At 40.2% G+C, this 18108-nt stretch overlaps 1 protein-coding gene across 1 annotated transcript; it reads right to left on the bottom strand.

Annotated features, from left to right (window-relative positions):
- Positions 1-6577: 6577 nt before the first annotated feature.
- LOC135479161 (lysosome-associated membrane glycoprotein 1-like) lies at positions 6578-17698 on the bottom strand. The gene is made up of 5 exons (XM_064758925.1): positions 17534-17698; positions 13958-14091; positions 13461-13710; positions 12049-12225; positions 6578-10246 (listed from the first exon to the last, which is right to left on the bottom strand). Exons 1-5 carry the CDS (start codon positions 17685-17687, stop codon positions 10104-10106), a joined length of 858 nt encoding a protein of 285 aa, XP_064614995.1. The 5' UTR covers positions 17688-17698; the 3' UTR covers positions 6578-10103.
- Positions 17699-18108: the final 410 nt, after the last annotated feature.

Raw genomic sequence — 18108 nt, 5'->3', positions numbered from 1 at the left:
TCTTAACATAATTCTCAGACCAAGGTCCACCATAAACTCTCTTCTCTCTTAGCATAATTATCAGACCAAGGTCCACCATAAACTCTCTTCTCTCTTAACATAATTCTCAGACCAAGGTCCACCATAAACTCTCTTCTCTCTTAGCATAGTTATCAGACCAAGGTCCACCATAAACTCTCTTCTCTCTTAGCATAATTATCAGACCAAGGTCCACCATAAACTCTCTTCTCTCTTAGCATAATTCTCAGACCAAGGTCCATCATAAGCTCTCTTCTCTCTTAACGCAATTTTCAGACTACGCACCACCACAAACTCTCTTCTCCCTTAACACACTTTTCAGACCAGGCTCCACCACAAACTCTCTTCTCTCTTAACATAATTCTCAGACCAAGGTCCGCCATAAACTCTCTTCTCTCGTAACACACTTTTCAGACCAGGATTCACTACAAACTCTCTTCTCTCTTAGCATAATTATCAGACCAAGGTCCACCATAAACTCTCTTCTCCCTTTACACACTTTTCAGACCAGGCTCCACCATAAACTTTCCCCTCTCTTAACATAATTATCAGACCAAGGTCCACCATAAAATCTCTTCTCCCTTAACATACTTTTCAAACCAGGCTCCACCATAAACTCTCTTCTCTCTTAACATAATTCTCAGACCAAGGTCCACCATAAACTCTCTTCTCTCTTAACATAATTCTCAGACTAAGCTCCACCATAAACTCTCTTCTCTCTTAGCATAATTCTCAGACCAAGGTCCACCATAAACTCTCTTCTCTCTTAGCATAATTATCAGACCAAGGTCCACCATAAACTCTCTTCTCTCTTAGCATAATTCTCAGACCAAGGTCCACCATAAACTCTCTTCTCTCTTAGCATAATTCTCAGACCAAGGTCCACCATAAACTCTCTTCTCTCTTAACATAATTCTCAGACATAGCATAATTATCAGACCAAGGTCCACCATAAACTCTCTTCTCTCTTAACATAATTCTCAGACCAAGGTCCACCATAAACTCTCTTCTCTCTTAACATAATTCTCAGACCAAGGTCCACCATAAACTCTCTTCTCTCTTAACATAATTCTCAGACCAAGGTCCACCATAAACTCTCTTCTCTCTTAACATAATTCTCAGACCAAGGTCCACCATAAACTCTCTTCTCTCTTAACATAATTCTCAGACCAAGGTCCACCATAAACTCTCTTCTCTCTTAACATAATTCTCAGACCAAGGTCCACCATAAACTCTCTTCTCTCTTAGCATAATTATCAGACCAAGGTCCACCATAAACTCTCTTCTCTCTTAACATAATTCTCAGACCAAGGTCCACCATAAACTCTCTTCTCTCTTAACATAATTCTCAGACCAAGGTCCATCATAAACTCTCTTCTCTCTTAACGCAATTTTCAGACTACGCACCACCACAAACTCTCTTCTCCCTTAACACACTTTTCAGACCAGGCTCCACCACAAACTCTCTTCTCTCTTAACATAATTCTCTGACCAAGGTCCGCCATAAACTCTCTTCTCTCGTAACACACTTTTCAGACCAGGATTCACTACAAACTCTCTTCTCTCTTAGCATAATTATCAGACCAAGGTCCACCATAAACTCTCTTCTCCCTTTACACACTTTTCAGACCAGGCTCCACCATAAACTTTCCCCTCTCTTAACATAATTATCAGACCAAGGTCCACCATAAAATCTCTTCTCCCTTAACATACTTTTCAAACCAGGATCCACCATAAACTCTCTTCTCTCTTAACATAATTCTCAGACCAAGGTCCACCATAAACTCTCTTCTCTCTTAACATAATTCTCAGACTAAGCTCCACCATAAACTCTCTTCTCTCTTAGCATAATTCTCAGACCAAGGTCCACCATAAACTCTCTTCTCTCTTAACATAATTCTCAGACTAAGCTCCACCATAAACTCTCTTCTCTCTTAGCATAATTCTCAGACCAAGGTCCACCATAAACTCTCTTCTCTCTTAACATAATTCTCAGACCAAGGTCCACCATAAACTCTCTTCTCTCTTAACATAATTCTCAGACCAAGGTCCACCATAAACTCTCTTCTCTCTTAACATAATTCTCAGACCAAGGTCCACCATAAACTCTCTTCTCTCTTAGCATAATTATCAGACCAAGGTCCACCATAAACTCTCTTCTCCCTTAACACACTTTTCAGACTATGCTCCACCATAAACTCTCTTCTCTCTTAACACACTTCTCAGATCAATCTCCCCAGCAAACTCTGTCCTCTCTTAACACATTTTTCAGACCATGGCCCTCCAAAACCTGTCTTCTCTCTCTACACACTTTTCAGACCAATGCCCATAACAAACTCTCTTCTCTCTTAACACCTTTCTTAGACCAGACTCCAGCACAAACCTCATCTTTTAAACACATTTCCGTTTCCGGTGACCTTCCACACAATTCACAAATTCACCCACTAAATACCAATGAAATAAATCCATAAATAAAAAGATTCCTGACTAACTTTTCTTGTTTCTCCCCTTTATTCAATAGTCTCTGGCTCTTCACTCTTGAGGGGATGATGTCTAAACAGCCCCAACAGCACCGCCCCATAGGACATTCCAAGTCTTACCCCAGGGGTCAGGTGACCGCCCGTCGGCCACAGGATAAATCCAAACAACAACGTGTCGTCTATCCGCCAAGCAACTCAGCCTCAATAACTGGGCAGTCTGGTAAGTTTAGCTTTTGTTCAGTTAATCTTAATTCCATGAGGTTAAATCATTCTAACACATGATCGATCTTATTTCGATAAACCAGCGGCCCTACGTTACCTAGCCATCTTGTTTTTTGATACACGGAATTCCCGCAAAGTCATGTTTTATGCTCAATAATTTCAAATTTTGAACCCCAAGATCGTTCATTTGATTGTTCAAATCCGAAAGCAAAGACTGCTGATCCAGTGAAATGAACGTTCACGGCATAAAAGCCTGCAACCATCAGATTCTTTACCAATGAAGTGTTCGAATCCAGTTCTCGCCGTTTCGGCTGCGGCTTCTAGTCAGGTTTGTCAGGTACCTGGTGAAGGTTGAGAATTTACTCCGGGCACTCCGGTTTCCGCCACCCAATAATCGACCACCGTCAATAAAGTGAAAACTTCTTAAGCACGAATCGGTCAGTCAGTAAGTCAATCAATCGATCGATCAGTTCGTACAGCAATGGGCCAGAACTTTGAACGTTATACGTCTTTCCCATCCACGTGAGGTTTGAACATTAAATTTTAAATTAACACAGCCACCTATCAGTTTATTATATCGGGGTGCGAGATACTTATATCGGGGTGCGAGATACTTATTTCGGGGTGCGAGATAATTATATCGGAGTGCGAGATAATTATGTCAGGGTGCGAGATAATTATATCCGGTACGAGATAATTTTATCAAGGTGCGGAGACACACGAGTTGGGGGTTTAAAATCGGTCTTGGACAAGGAATTCGTTGATTCCATTAATGTCACTGCTTGTGGAGGCCTTCGTGAGGCCTTCGTGAGGTCTCCCTGTGGCCGTATTCGCAGCCTCACGTGCATTGAAGGAGGGGGCTAGCGCAGCGTAATGACCCAGGAACCTCTCACCAATGCGTTCGCTGTGAGTTAGAGTCCAGCTCAGGCTGGCTTCCTCACCGGCCATACGTGGGAAGGTCTGGCATTAACCTGCGGATGGTTGCGGATTTCCCCCGGGCCCTGCCCGGTTTTCTCCCACCATAATGCTGGCCGCCATCGTATAAGTGAAATATCCTTGAGGACGGCGTAAAACACCAATCAAATAAATAAATAGGCCTACATTGAAGGCCACTTGTCTTCCGCCAAAAAAATGTATCAGTAACTTGCCTAAGGCCGGTGGTTTCCCCGGACATTCAGGTTTCTTCCACCCATATAATACTATGTATTATAGTGCCATCCTAAAAGTAAAAAATTCTTGAACATGGCGTTGAACAAAAATCAAATAAAAAAATAAATATGAAGGATATGTGTGGGGTTTGTTTTGGTTCCTTCAGGTGTACCGCGAACTCCTGGTCGCCGGATGTCGCTGTTGCCCGCCTTCCTGCGGCGCCAATCCTTTGGAAGACGACATTCGATGTTCTCATGACATCAAAATGAAAATGAAAACCAGATAACTAGAAACTTTGGCGGCGTGTGGCCTGTTCGACAGAATTTAATTTCCAGGTCACCGCAACTACTCGTAAAGCACGTAGCGTTCTGACCTTTTGTACAGTTTCTCGTTAGCCAGTTTTTCGTCACTCCTCTTGTAACCAACGACGTTTTTTAGGCCTTTCTAGTCCAATTTTCGTAACCAGTTTTTGTAACACTTCCATTACAGAACGTGGCCTTCTGACCCGTTCGAAGTCCATTTCCTCATGAACCAATTTTTTCCTAACTCTTCTTGTAAAAAAAAAAACAAAAACAAAAACGTTGCTTTCTGACCTGTTGTACAATAGAGCTTGTAACTCTCCATTTGGAATGTTCGTTTGAGGAGACAGTAGCTTGAAGGATTTGACGTTCAATCTAAAATCACTCTTTGTTCTATCTTTGTCAAGGGGGGTGACATACACCCCCCCCCCCAAAAATAAGTTCCATTTTAATGACTTGGCTATTTGATGACAAATTCAGTTGTCTGTGATTGCTTAATTCAGTGGGGACTTGAATTAAACGTTTGCATGATCAAAACTCTCTGTTTTTTCTCTTTCAAAACATATTTTGATTGGCCGTGTCACTTTGGCTGCAAGTGCTATGACTCTCCCGGAAACATGGGGTATTTTGAGGTCCCGTTGGTAAATCTTTGTAAAGTTTAGTGGTTGGCACTAAACTTTGTAGGCCCCTATGTATAATATTGGTGATACAAGGTCCACCACGATTTCTGGGTTCTTGCTAATATTGTGCAGTGGTTTCGAGTTTGCAGCCAAAGCTAAATGGGGGCCTCCGTGGCTCACTTGGTTAGCACACTAGCGCTAAATAAATAAATAAATAAATCATAGCTACATGGTGTATGTATGTTACAATAGGTTACACACGTTAGAGTCAGTCCGCTAACGGCTTATGGAGAGTAATAAGGGGAAAAGAAAGAATACCATCCAACAGTTGACCCTACTGTCCTATTTGTTATGTTCATCCTCGCATATTATTTGCCAGTGTAAAATTGTGCGTTCTAATATGTATTCACTTGGATGGGAGAATTCAGCTTTATTTACGGTTTATATTTATTTATTTTGATTGGTGTTTTACGCCATACTGAAGAATATTTCATTATATCACGGCGGCCAGCATTATGGTAGGAGGAAACCGGGCCCAGCCACGGGGAAACCCAAGACCATCCGCAGGTTGACCTTCATCACGTACGGCCGGAGTTTACTGTGTATATATTATTTTCTTACTTCATATTTCTTTCGAAACTGGTGCTTTATGCTGTTTTTGAATTTGGTCTTGGGTCACCCCTGTATTGTTTAAATGAGTGGTATACGAATGTCAAACTTGAGGCTTTGGCCCGGTCATTTACAGATGGTGGCTGTATAATAGTGAGGTGGGTTCATATTGTCCCAAAACTCGTCTTTGGCCACGGATGGCCCCATACCAACTGGTTTGTTAGTGAGCAAACTCTTTAACTGCTAATGTAATACTCATTCAACGGCATAAAACACAAATCAACCAAATAAATAAATAAATAATGTCATGTTAAACCATGAGTTGCCATGGTATGATCGCATTGTGGAAAAGGCCCCTGGTCAATAATCGCAAGTCCAATTCCCAAAACCACGCTTAATACTAATCACTAAACTACTGTGAAAGTATATAAAGTCCAAAATTAGCACGGAATCATGCGAAAGGCAGCAGTCAACAGTTTTCGTTGATGTTAGAAAGACACAAGGAAAGTTCTTCGCGAAATAGGCAAAGAAGTATTCAAATCGTGTACCATGCTAATACAGAAGTTGTCTGTAATAAAACATCTATTTCAGATGCCCTTTGGTGGCGACAGTTCATATTTCCAACGTGGCCATCTAATTCAACACGATGAATATAAAGATCCTTAGTCCCGAGTTAAGCGGAATTAGACACAATCACAACAGGACCGAGTCGCCATTGCAACTCACTACAACATACGTACTGCGCACACGCAGATATGGGAATACTGACGTCATATATCATACAAGTGACATGCATACAAGTAATTCCTCTACCCATGGAATGACATTATAGGCCTACGAATAAAAGGCCCGCCGTTTACAGCCATGTGACAGCTACAAATTATTTTCAGATGTTGGTCGGAGACCAGTTCCATTCTTCACAGCTTAGCTTTCAAGAAGACAGATCTTCCCTCCTACAGCTGAACAGGAAGCCAGCATTAGCTAGACTTAACTCACAGAAACCGCATTGGTGAGAGGCCACAAGGTCATTGTGCCACACTAGCGTGTTAACCACCTCGGCCCCCACAGGCGGTATTTTGTACCTTGAACCGGCCATTAAGGAACAACAGTGACAATACCAGTACAGAGGCTGACGACAATTTCTCGCATGGGAAACCAAAACATCCAGAAACAAAACATGTCTGAAACCAATGTTTATTTAAATTTGGGCAATATATACAGAGTCGGTTAACCGAAAGGGAGTGATAGCACTATTCATCAATAAAGCTACGATAACTATACATGATTACATAATTAACAACAATCTTTTTCCCCCCTTTAGAATCAGGTCATTTTAGCACAAATTTCAAATAATCTGCTCAAAATATGTCTTATCCACTTAAATGGAATTCTCCACACGCTATGACCTCAACATGATCTTTAACAGCATGTGGGTTACAAAAGACATCTGTACTTTTGTGAACACACTACAGTGTGCTGAAGATGTCATTTCCAATCAATACAAAACAAAACCCCACTACACGTACCAGTGGTAGACTATTATTTCATGCCAGTATACCATGTAATGAAGGAGTGAAATTCCTTTCTTTTTTTTTTTTTTTGACTGAGTAGCTAATGGTTTATCGTGGTCGATATATGGTGGCCAGATAGAAATGCTGCCGGAAAAACTGAATGCTTTATTACTTATACTGGCAAAGATAAGTTTACCTAACTAGAGAAGCTAATACAAAAATATCAAATAGAAACACTTTTCGTCGGCGCATGGCCAATGCCGTCATCCGATTTTCATGTATCTATACTATTTACATTAAGTTGGAGTTTTGAGTATATCTAGCGGTAAACGAGGGAGAAGCTTTAGCTGGGAACATCGTATTCTGCTCTACCAGTCCGACAACCAAGCATTTATACATGTACATGTGTGTTTATATATATATTGATAGATAAATCTGATGGCAAAGTGGTTCAGCCTCTGCCAAGACAGTAGACTAGTGACGTCATCATCCACGGCTTCATAACCGGTGCAGCTTAGTAGTCGAGCATCACGCGCTTTCCATATGCGAATGATTGAGTGTTCTGCGCCATACTCGAGCCTTCTATAGTTACTGGTCAGCGAATGGATTTAAATGTGAAGGACTCCGAACAATGAAGAGGGAAAAGCAACCATTAAGTATTTACATCGTCAAATTTTGAACAGATTAAGTGCTTGATCAGAACAGGTCACGTCACTGAACCAAAACATAGCTGTGTTCAGCATCCAGTCATCATCAGAGTATCCTCCCCTTCCTTTCCCAAAGTGGATTCACAAAGTCGATTACACCTTTGTTCGTTGGCGTTTCTTTACTGGTCCTTAAACTGCTTTTTAACTATAAAGTAAGAGTGTAATCCATGTTATTGGTCATGTTTTCCGGTTATACATGGAAATGCCACTGAAAGGTAAGGTAGGCTTTATCAGCAGTAAAACGGAAGAGCAGGTAACTCTGACATCAGTGCCTGTGACTGCCACGGACAACTTCCTGTAGTGGATAACAAACAGCTTGATTTGAGCCACAGATATCCACCATGTCTATGTTCCTGTATGTTGTGGGGATTATTTCTCAGTTTTGAATCAATAATAGCAAACAAACAGTTATTACAAGATTTCATGGCGAAAAAAAAAAATCACCTTTAACATGGCAAGTTGTAACATGAACCCGTGTGTAATAACCAAAAGAAAAAGCCAAAAAAGGGGAGAAACAAATCAAAACCCCAGAACACCAGAAAACTGTAGATTATACAAAATGTTATTCACACATATTTCAGAACTGATTTGATTCGTCTACTATGATATGATAGCAAGGCTTCGAGGTTGATGAATGATAGATACCTAAAAGATTTCTTTCCATCAGGACATAGAATTATAACACACCAAGTATATTAGACTGTCTTTATAGGGAGATGGGTTTGGGGTCAAGGGAAGTAACTGGCGCCCAGTTAACAACCTCCTGTTTTCTCACAGTTTTTTTAAGCCATGACATAATCAGCTACCAAACATTTAACCCAGCTTCAAATCACTGTAAAAAGACAATCAACTTTCCAGATAATTACACTAGGTGCCACATACCAAACACAAAGACGAATAAAACACATAATATATAAATATTAATGAAACTCAAGATGAGACACAAATATCGACACAACCTTTCTGCGTAGTAGTTTTACACAAAAGTTTTCAATAAATTGTCATGTATTTGTGTGCTGTTCTAAGAGAGGATTTCTTTGTCTTCCTCTTGAAGATGTACAGAAAATGCTGGAAGAAAAAGGCAGCATTATGTAAGTCTGTTTAAACAATTACTAGGAAGAGTGAAGCCCACAGCCTCCTGGGTTTCACATTTATTTCATCACACATGAATTTTTAGAAATGAATTATTTATTTCAACTATCAGAACTCCAAATCTAAATTTACAAACTTAATTAAAATCAAAACAAAGAAAAAAATAATAATTTCAATGACTCACATCTCTCTTAAATTTTACCATGCACCAACACACGACAGGGACAGACTAAACATCACAGCATGAAATGCTGCTTATCCATCTCTTATTCTTAGGACTTTCTCAAAACTAAACAAACCGCTGTCTTCTCCCTTCTTCAAAAGCAAGTTTGGAGTACTTAATACTCTCAACCTGTTCAACATTTCAACAAAACTGTGTCCCAGAAATGCGTATCTTACTCAACCAGCACAATACAAACGTACATTTACCACCACCATTCTGCACGAAAATATATCAACATATAAACCATTTGAAAAAAAAAATCATTAAGACAACAAAATCCAATCACACATCTTTCATTTCACACATACCTACGCAAGAAACAGACCAAAACTACAGGTTGATATTTCCAAACACATAAACTATCTCAATTTTCGTTATGATATTTTAACCTGTATTTAAGCCAACCTAGCCACAGCTGTCAACTTGAACACTGTGTACCTTTTGTAGTCTTTCAATAGGAATATACGAGAGAATCTTGTGTGTGGTCGAGGTGCTGGTGCCAAATCTATCCAGATGAGGGTGTCTATGGTCCTCCTACAGAGAGAGAGAGAGGACTGCAACTGGACAAACTCTGCCTCATGTTCAAGCATTGAATAAGCTCTCCCCATTTATCTATCACAGGTTGCTGTGGGAAACCAAAACATCTTTCGTAACTCCAATTCCTGTCTTCATGGTGTCATGGCAAGAGAGGTGTAGAAAAAAAGTTCACTGGAGAGGCAAAAGCTGCTGCTTGCAGTGCTAAATACCATCAGGGTGTTAAACTACAAAACTGTGTCCACGACACAGGTGATTTGCCATGGGCATTCACAAATGTGAAAACATTTATAACTTATCGACCTATCGGAAAATGACCACAACAATCTGAAAACAAAAAAATATAAGGAATCTCAGGGCAAAGCGACCAACAGCTATTCGTTAATCGCACACAAAAAAAAAAAGAAAACAAAACAAAGGCCTGGAAACTGAGATATAACGCTGCAACATTAAAACACTTACTGTCATTCTACAGTTGTCTCCATTGGAAGATACTACAGTAACTTTTAAATACCAAATGATTATCCCGTTCTTAATTATGCTAAGACAGAATGTACGCCTAACCACACTTGGATATTAAGTACTTTTGCCTTTGTAACGACAAGTTTCTGCCATGACACCATGAGATCTTTCCCCGTTTTACACCGACTCATAGCCCTTGTGGTTTCTACGGCGACCGATCAAGTAAGCAATAAGGACGATGACAACCAGTCCTGCGAGAGCTGCTCCGACCGCGATGGGGACGATGCTATTTGTCACTGTGTCAGCAGTACACTCATTGGCTGAAAGGAAAATTGCAGAAGAAATTAAGTGACCAACAACAAATGAGGATGCGGCCTTTATATATTTATAGGATAGTGGCTTCGTCTGTGCATCAGTACGCAGGTGATGGATAGGTAATGCCAGAACTCCATCACCTAGAAGTATGCAACTTCCCTACAGCTAGTCTCCACCGCACTTTACACTTTTCTTCCATCTCTAACACCTTATGCGACGTATCTGCTCAGCAATGTAGTTTTCTTTCTCTCTACTGCGCAGGGAACGCTTGACGCATGACAGGTTCCGAACACGGTCGTGTTGAAATGGAGGAAAAAGATGTATGACAACAGAAAGTTTTATAAAAAGACAACAACGACTATGATAATTGTTTTATAGTTGGTTGGAAGTACAAAAATATTCAATGGGTTCTTAACTGCATAACAACAACGATTTAGCGAAATCGTAGTTTTTAAACACAGATTTTCGGTTTCAAGGCATGACCACTTCTTGTAGAAACCTATTACATTACATTTCCCATGATTCAGTTATCATTTCCACCCAAGAGGTTGGCATGTTTCTCCACCAGGTGGCACGCACTCTTGCAGATGAAGTAAAATGGGTACTGTGCTGTGGAGACTAGCTACAGAGAAGCTGCATACTTCTAGGAGACATCCACTCATGGCGACATCTACTGAACATTCATGGTGTTTAATACTTATACTACAACATTAAAGACTTTGGCAACTAGCCAGGATTCTGACACTAATTCTAGGTTTGCTTACATGTATGTCTGACTTTTCAGGTTACCAAAGACTGACCAAAAAAGCACAAAATCTACAAAATTGTGTGATTGCAGATCATTAAACTGCTCTAACATGGATACAGGCCAGTTACATTTGCTCGAGTCTGTTCAGTTAAGAAAAGTTAAGAAATCCCAGTCAAGCAGCAGCCCAATAGCTACATGTATCTCACTTATTTGTCACACTGGGTTATAACACACAGCTCAGGAACACACTCCCTTGTAAAATGGCAGAAAAGTTTATGGGTGAAGGAAAGTGGTCACTGCACTTGGAGGAAAGTTTATTTATTTGACTGGTGTTCAATTTTTATTTATTTATTTGATTGGTGTTTTACGCCGTACTCAAGAATACACGACGGCGGCCAGCATTATAGTGGGTGGAAACCGGGCAGAGCCCGGGGGAAACCCACGACCATCCGCAGGTTGCTGGCTGGTGTTTAATAACATCGATGGCAGCTAGCATTATGGTGGGAGGAAACCTATGGCCATCCGTAGGTTACTGACAGACCTTCCCACACATAGCCAGAAAGGAAGCCAATAAGAGCTGGACGTGAACTCACGGGGACCACATTTGTGAGAGGCTACACTGTCACTGATAATCACCTCCGCCACGGAGGCCTCCCGCCTGATGTAAAATTACAGTTTAAAAGCAGAAGCTGGATTAGAAAATTGCAACCCTCTTGGCCTTGTGATTTAATTTAGACCAAGGCTTACAGTTTGAAAACTTGGATACTGTTATACTTAGGTCCAATTAATTATGCACTTGACAGCACAGTTCTGGGATAATTCTGACATCTGAAACAGACGAAGTTGAGTGCATGGCATAAACCATCGACTTTTGGCAGGTACCGGACACACCTGTGTTAAAGCTGCAGCCGAGACACCAAAAACCAGAATGAAACAGACCCACTTCACTGGCTAAGGACCTGAATAGTTGTAGAAATCCAGCACTTTAACCATCTTTGTCAGAAAAGACCTGAACATGCTGGTGGTGTGAACACAGTAAAGGCTGACTAGCAAGCTTACCATTATCTCCAAAGAGGTTGGGTTCCTTGGTGTCAGTGTGGAAGGCGACAAAACGCAAGTCCTTAGTCTTCAGGCTCACCCAGTCGTTGACTTTGAAGGTATCCTCAGCAGAGCATTTGTAGTACTTGTCTGAGCCTGTCTTGTAGAGAGTCTGATTAAGCGCCTTTGCTGTTTTCACTGAAACACACAAATACATGTGGGTAGTCAGCTACTGTTGATTTTTTTGGATAGTGTTAATTGATTTATTAATTATTTAATGCCATACTCAAGAATTTTTTACTTATACAATGTCTCTTTGGGTGGAGAAAAACCAGAGTGTCTGAGGCTGAAACCCACAAGTTTTGGTTAAAACATATTTCCATCGACGGCAGGATTCTCAAGCTTTCTAAAAAGTATCACACTTTATTATTTTAATGAGATTTCACCAAATAACATGTAGAACAAAACGACAATACTGTACAAATGGCTGGCATGAATTGAGGCAAACGTCTTGAGAATTTTATCCAATCAAACACATTGCTGTCGGATTGCGTGGCCTATGCCGTGACATAGCCTTTACCCATTCACTCCAAGAAGTGACATACATGTATGGTAACACAAAACTACTGCACAAGCACCATTTTGAGATCGTTTACAACGATTTATTTATGTGTAGCCGAAGAGCAATTTCAAACAGTGTTGTAGGATAGGAGTGCATTCTTTACGGACCACCACAGATGTAAAATTAGTTGATTTACAAGCTGTTTAATTTTCAATGACAGTATCACAAATATTATCAGAGAGTAGCATATCATTTCGCTACCGAAACCACATACATCTCCCCAGTAGATCCTAGACCTACTTAGACACGCTGTTCAAATTATGCAATTCTTTTTATGTCATTCATTTTAGCGTTGAGTCAGCAGTTTCTAATTGCGGCTTGACTCTACTATTAGCCACAGAGTTACTCCTCGAAGATCATAGCATTTCACCCCCACCCCTCATCCCCTACTCCTCTACCAGTGAAGAATCTCACACAAGTCTTAATACGTATCCCATCTTGACTCAGCTGAAGGAAACTGTGCGCGTCTGAAACCACTCCAGGAACTTGCAATCCCACAATGCCCCTATTTTAGTCACAAGGGAGACTACTTCAGTTCTGTCACAACAGTGAAGATGGCAGAAGCAGCATGAAAATTAACCACTGGACATGGGTTAAGTAAACAGTGTCTCTGAGGCCACTAATGGTGAAGTACAGAGTTGATCCGCAGGGTCTAAACATGGGCAAATCAAAAACAGTCCGTGTCATTTTTCAGACATGCATTTAAATAATATGGTAGTATTTTTGAAGATGGTTAATGTCATTTTGATTGGACATGTAAAACTTCTGAAATCTCCAGAAAGCCAGCACTGCATAGCAACTGTACACTTACCTGTTGTGTCGTTGGCACCTGGGAACAGCTCAGAGCCTAGGTTGTACGTGATCTGGATATTTTCTATGTAGTAATTAAATGTTTCGGCACCCAAACCAGTCGTTGCCTTTCCATCACGCCCAAATTCTAACAAGATCTGGAAATCATTCTGCTTGTACTTAATGATGATCTCTTCCTTGAGATTTCCTGGAGAACTGCAGCTACCAGAAGCTGGCTCCTCTTTCTGAAAATTCACCATCACAGTTTCGTTCTGCAAACGAAAGAATCAAATACCATGTGATGAACTCAATACCTCTCATCCATACATGTATTTATTTCAGTCACAAGAGAAATTAGAGGAATAGGTTAATGACCTTTAAATAATAGTTCAAGGATAATGAAAAATACTATAAAAGATTTTTCTGCATGACTGGAGAGGCTCCTGGGTCACTGCGCCATGCTTGGCCAGCCGTGCTACTGAAGGGTGGAAATACAAGAATGGACAACTCCATCCTTACCGTGTTGTTTTTCAAAGTGTATTTGATCTCCAATGTGAGAGCAGCGGACATGGAGATGCAGGTTGTGTTCCCGCTGACCACTGTGTAATTCTGGGTAGGGGCAGTCTTAGGTACACTTTCGTGACAGTCCAACTCTGAAAGTAGCAAAAACAGTGTCAATCATTCACTTATTCATTCAAAATCATTGGGGATGCTGTGGCTATTTCAGTATTTCATTTACATGTATTTCATAAGACAGTTATCAGCATTAAACGAAAAGCATTCAGTGGCTTTTGATTTCTGAATCATAACCATGAATTGCATGCAAGGAGAAATATCTAATCAAAGAGATTATCAATTACATATTTACCATTATGGTCATAAAATCAATGAACTTACGTGATAAAAAAAAAACAAGGAAGTGACCTTGTACGATTCTATGTGGATGGAAAATGCAATGGAATTTAATATGTGAGTATAGAGTTGGAACTCTTTTGTTGTCAAAGGTAAAAACAGTCCTACTGTGCTGTGTAAATGGTGAAAAATGTTATGCAACCTAGTTGAAACTGACTTACTGATCACCAGTCTCACCCTTTTCCAAAGGCACAAATTACACCTCTTTCCTTTAGGAACTTCTCAGATTCACAAACTGTTCAGATTTTCACTTTTCTCTTTATTTCGTCTACTCTAAATTACTTTTTATGACAATTTGTATAGACACCCGTGTTATAGTGAATGGAACAAAAAAAGTTGTCTAACATTTCACAGGATTCAGCTTGGACTTTTTCTACCTTCAATGATAAAAGAGTTTGAACTTGAAACTCTCCCAATGAAAAGCTTGTGCCTGATCTGAGTTAAGCAAGCAGTAGCACTGTGGTTAAAAGTGTAGGTAGAGTAGAGCCACGGAGGTGCACAATGTCCACCTGTCAATACGCCCGTCACGAAATAATTATCAATACAGCCGATCAGGTGATCAATAATGTATGAGTGAGTGGTGTTTGCTATCAGTTAATATTCTGTCTGAAATTGAGGGCCCAGCCCCATCTCATTATGACATGACTTTTAAAGAGAATGCATTGCGCCAGAAGGTCACATTATGATAAACTGTAAGATTGTAAACATCTTCCAGAAATTTTTTTTTGCAACCGCCATTACCATCTCTACTCGGTTTGGTTAGTGTGAGCATGAAAATCTTCATTATTTGTACCACTGACAGTGGCGGATCCAGAGGCACCTCTGCCAGGGAAATGGAGGTGGCAGCAGGTCTATAGCATTTTTTTTTTTTTTGAACAGCGCTGCCTCGGGGCTGGTGCCCTCTCGACCCCCTCTTGAATCCGCCACTGACTGCCGTGTGTGGCAACAGATCATGGCCAGATATCAAGGCAACATATCGTAATACAATACATGTTTTCATCTTTACAATGTATAGTTGTATCTCAACAGTACAAATATGGCAAGGACACATAAGATACATGTACAATCTATCGACCTTTGTCCCGACCTCTTCAGGATTATGTCCACACATTCATCCCATGTATCAAAAGTAATTCACAGCTCATTCTACAATTTAACAGATAACTTTAACGCAGCATGAAAAAATTTGTATAACAAGTTTCCTGGCATTCATGCATTTAGGAAGATCAACCATTAGGCAGTACCCGAATGGGTCAAGCACTGCTATAGATAATTTTCAGAGGTAGAGAGGTACTCCCTTGCTTTTCCAATAGAGGCAGTACTCGGAAAGCAGTACACATTTTTTGAAAATACTCAACACATCACTATTTTGGGTCCCCAGCACTACAGCTGGAGGCAGCATGTAGTATAAATCTAAAGCGTTTCTGGACACTAGATGTTCTTGTGATCATTGTATTTCATTGCATTAGCTTCTCTCTTCAGAAATCACCAATACATGTGCACGCTGGAAAGTGGGCCCACCTTAACATAGCACAAATAACTGACGATCGGTGTAGAATTAAAACCATACATTGGGAGCGATGCTAGAATGGTTTAGTGCAGTACAGTAGCAGAACTTGCTGTATAGTAACTCAAATGACCATTTTTTTTTTAGCCCTTGCTACATCTTCATGGCAAACACTAGAGAATATCACAAGTACCAATATCACAGCAGTCATTCTCCATGACTGGGGGTAGTGGTACGTGAGCCTTTGCTGTAACCTTCAGTTTCCGAAAACTAACACGTTGTGGAGAGCGTCATGCAAGTAAACTACTTTGGAGATCTACTTTCGATTTTGACAGAACTGTTTGCCAAAAATCACGCATGTACGCTATAGCTTAATCAGGAATTTAGGCGTACACACAAATCCTCATGAATATTCATAACGCTCTGTTTCAATTTTAAAAGCGCATCATCTAATTTTTAAGCGCATTTACACCTGCATGCCAATTATCTGTAGCACTAGGGTCAAGGTCAAATGGCACAATCTTTACTTTCACCGTTTTGGTGACTAACAACGTGCTCAATTGCCGTAAGGAAGGCCTAAATATTATTAGGAGCTGTTAAATACATAAGCGTAGGTTACCTTACATGGTGTAAACCTTTTTTGCTACATACACTATCAAGGTAAATCAAGGTCCCGACAGGTAAGTGACAATTACCATCACGGTCCTAAAAACAGCGCAATCACATTCGATAACCTTTCTTAACATGAAGCTATATGAATAATAAATGAAAGCATGTCTCCAAACATAATTAATATTTTTTTTAATACATAATCATAACATAAATCCCAACAAAACAATGAAGAAGACATCGCGAAAGGAAGATAATATTTGACCATAATACACGGACTATTTTGTTAAGTGCACAGAAACGTCGTACTTGGGTGAAACTACTTCCGGCAATTTCTTCACACTTTTTCAAGCCTCTATAATGAGCCTGTGGTGGTTCTCACCGATAGACCCGTAACAAAAATATGATGGTTTACCAATAAAAAGTAAAGTTTTCACACAAACTTGGAAGCTCTTAGAAAGCATCTTTTTGAGTTGCCTTTTTAAATTTTCTTCATGCACAGTCACAATGCCACCATTAAATGTTTGGGATCAGAGCCTTTAATGTTTTTCTAGATATAGCTCTGTCCTGCCTCAAAAAATCAATTTTGCGGGCGAAATTTTAGGTCATTTAGTGCAATTATCACTCCCTAAGCCTTTGTGTAAGATCCAGACCATTTACCTTACAACAAATAGTGAACCCTGAGAGGGCAATAATGGATAATCAACAAGTACATAAGCTAAATGGTAATTAATATATCAAGAAAGACCCTGATGAAAGATGCGAATACAAATGGAGTTCTAAAATGGAGGTACCATAAATGACCTAAAACTCCTTCCATGACTAATTTGCACAAATACTCGGAGAATTCTAGAAAAGTGCTTGGTTTGGAAGGCATTCTGAAATCCGGCTGGAAAATTGTATGTTTCAGCACCAAAAATGATATTTTATGGCATTTATTTGCCTCTAAAAATGTGTTTTTGTAGGCGAAAAATTGGGGTCATTTAGGGTATATAACATGCATGGAGAAATGACCTAGTGATCATGAATTTTATGCTTTATGTCAACAGAAACAAAAATACACTTACTGTTGCTGCTGAAGTCTCCATCAGTAAGGCCAAACGCTTGAACCTTGATATCTCGTAACGTGACACTATCTTGGTTTCCCACCATGATGACCTGCTGGTCGCACTGATAAAATTTGGAGGTCAGCGAGAAGGCCACTTCTGGCTTGCTGTTCATGCTGATTGTGGAATTACCTGAAAACATGACACGGAACCATCAGAATACGGTCATTTAATTCATAACATCTAACCATAAAGGAGAAATTTACATGTCTGTCTGCCTGAATGTACATGTGCTGTAATTCTTTAACCTTTACCCATGTTTGTAAGGTATTACATAATGTACTGATGGCATCATATGGAACCCATGACTATCTGCAGGTTGATGCCAGACCTTTCCGCCATGGTTCGCACGCCTGACGTCCCAAAAAATTCAAGGACTGTTGAAGTACTTTCAAGTACTTAAAATACAAATTCAAGTACCTCAAACAACAGTCAGAATGTCCGCTTTCGCGTACAAACTGCGACAACAGACGCAGCTTGAATACTTTTTTAGGTCATTTTGTAAGTGTGGTACAGCCATGCCGTGGCATTCGACC

Source organism: Liolophura sinensis, chromosome 12 (genome assembly GCF_032854445.1).
Source record: "Liolophura sinensis isolate JHLJ2023 chromosome 12, CUHK_Ljap_v2, whole genome shotgun sequence".
NCBI lineage: Eukaryota > Metazoa > Mollusca > Polyplacophora > Chitonida > Chitonidae > Liolophura > Liolophura sinensis.
This window is presented reverse-complemented; position numbering and strand designations above follow the sequence as displayed.

Excerpts from the sequence above, each read along its gene's own strand:
- LOC135479161 (XM_064758925.1), bottom strand. The coding sequence starts at position 17,687 with ATGAACAGCAAGCCAGAAGTGGCCTTCTCGCTGACCTCCAAATTTTAT. Across the intron at positions 14,092-17,533 it reads TGGAGACTTCAGCAGCAACA|AGTTGGACTGTCACGAAAGT; the intron begins GTAAGTGTATTT and ends TGCTACTTTCAG. Across the intron at positions 12,226-13,460 it reads AGGTGCCAACGACACAACAG|TGAAAACAGCAAAGGCGCTT; the intron begins GTAAGTGTACAG and ends TGTGTGTTTCAG.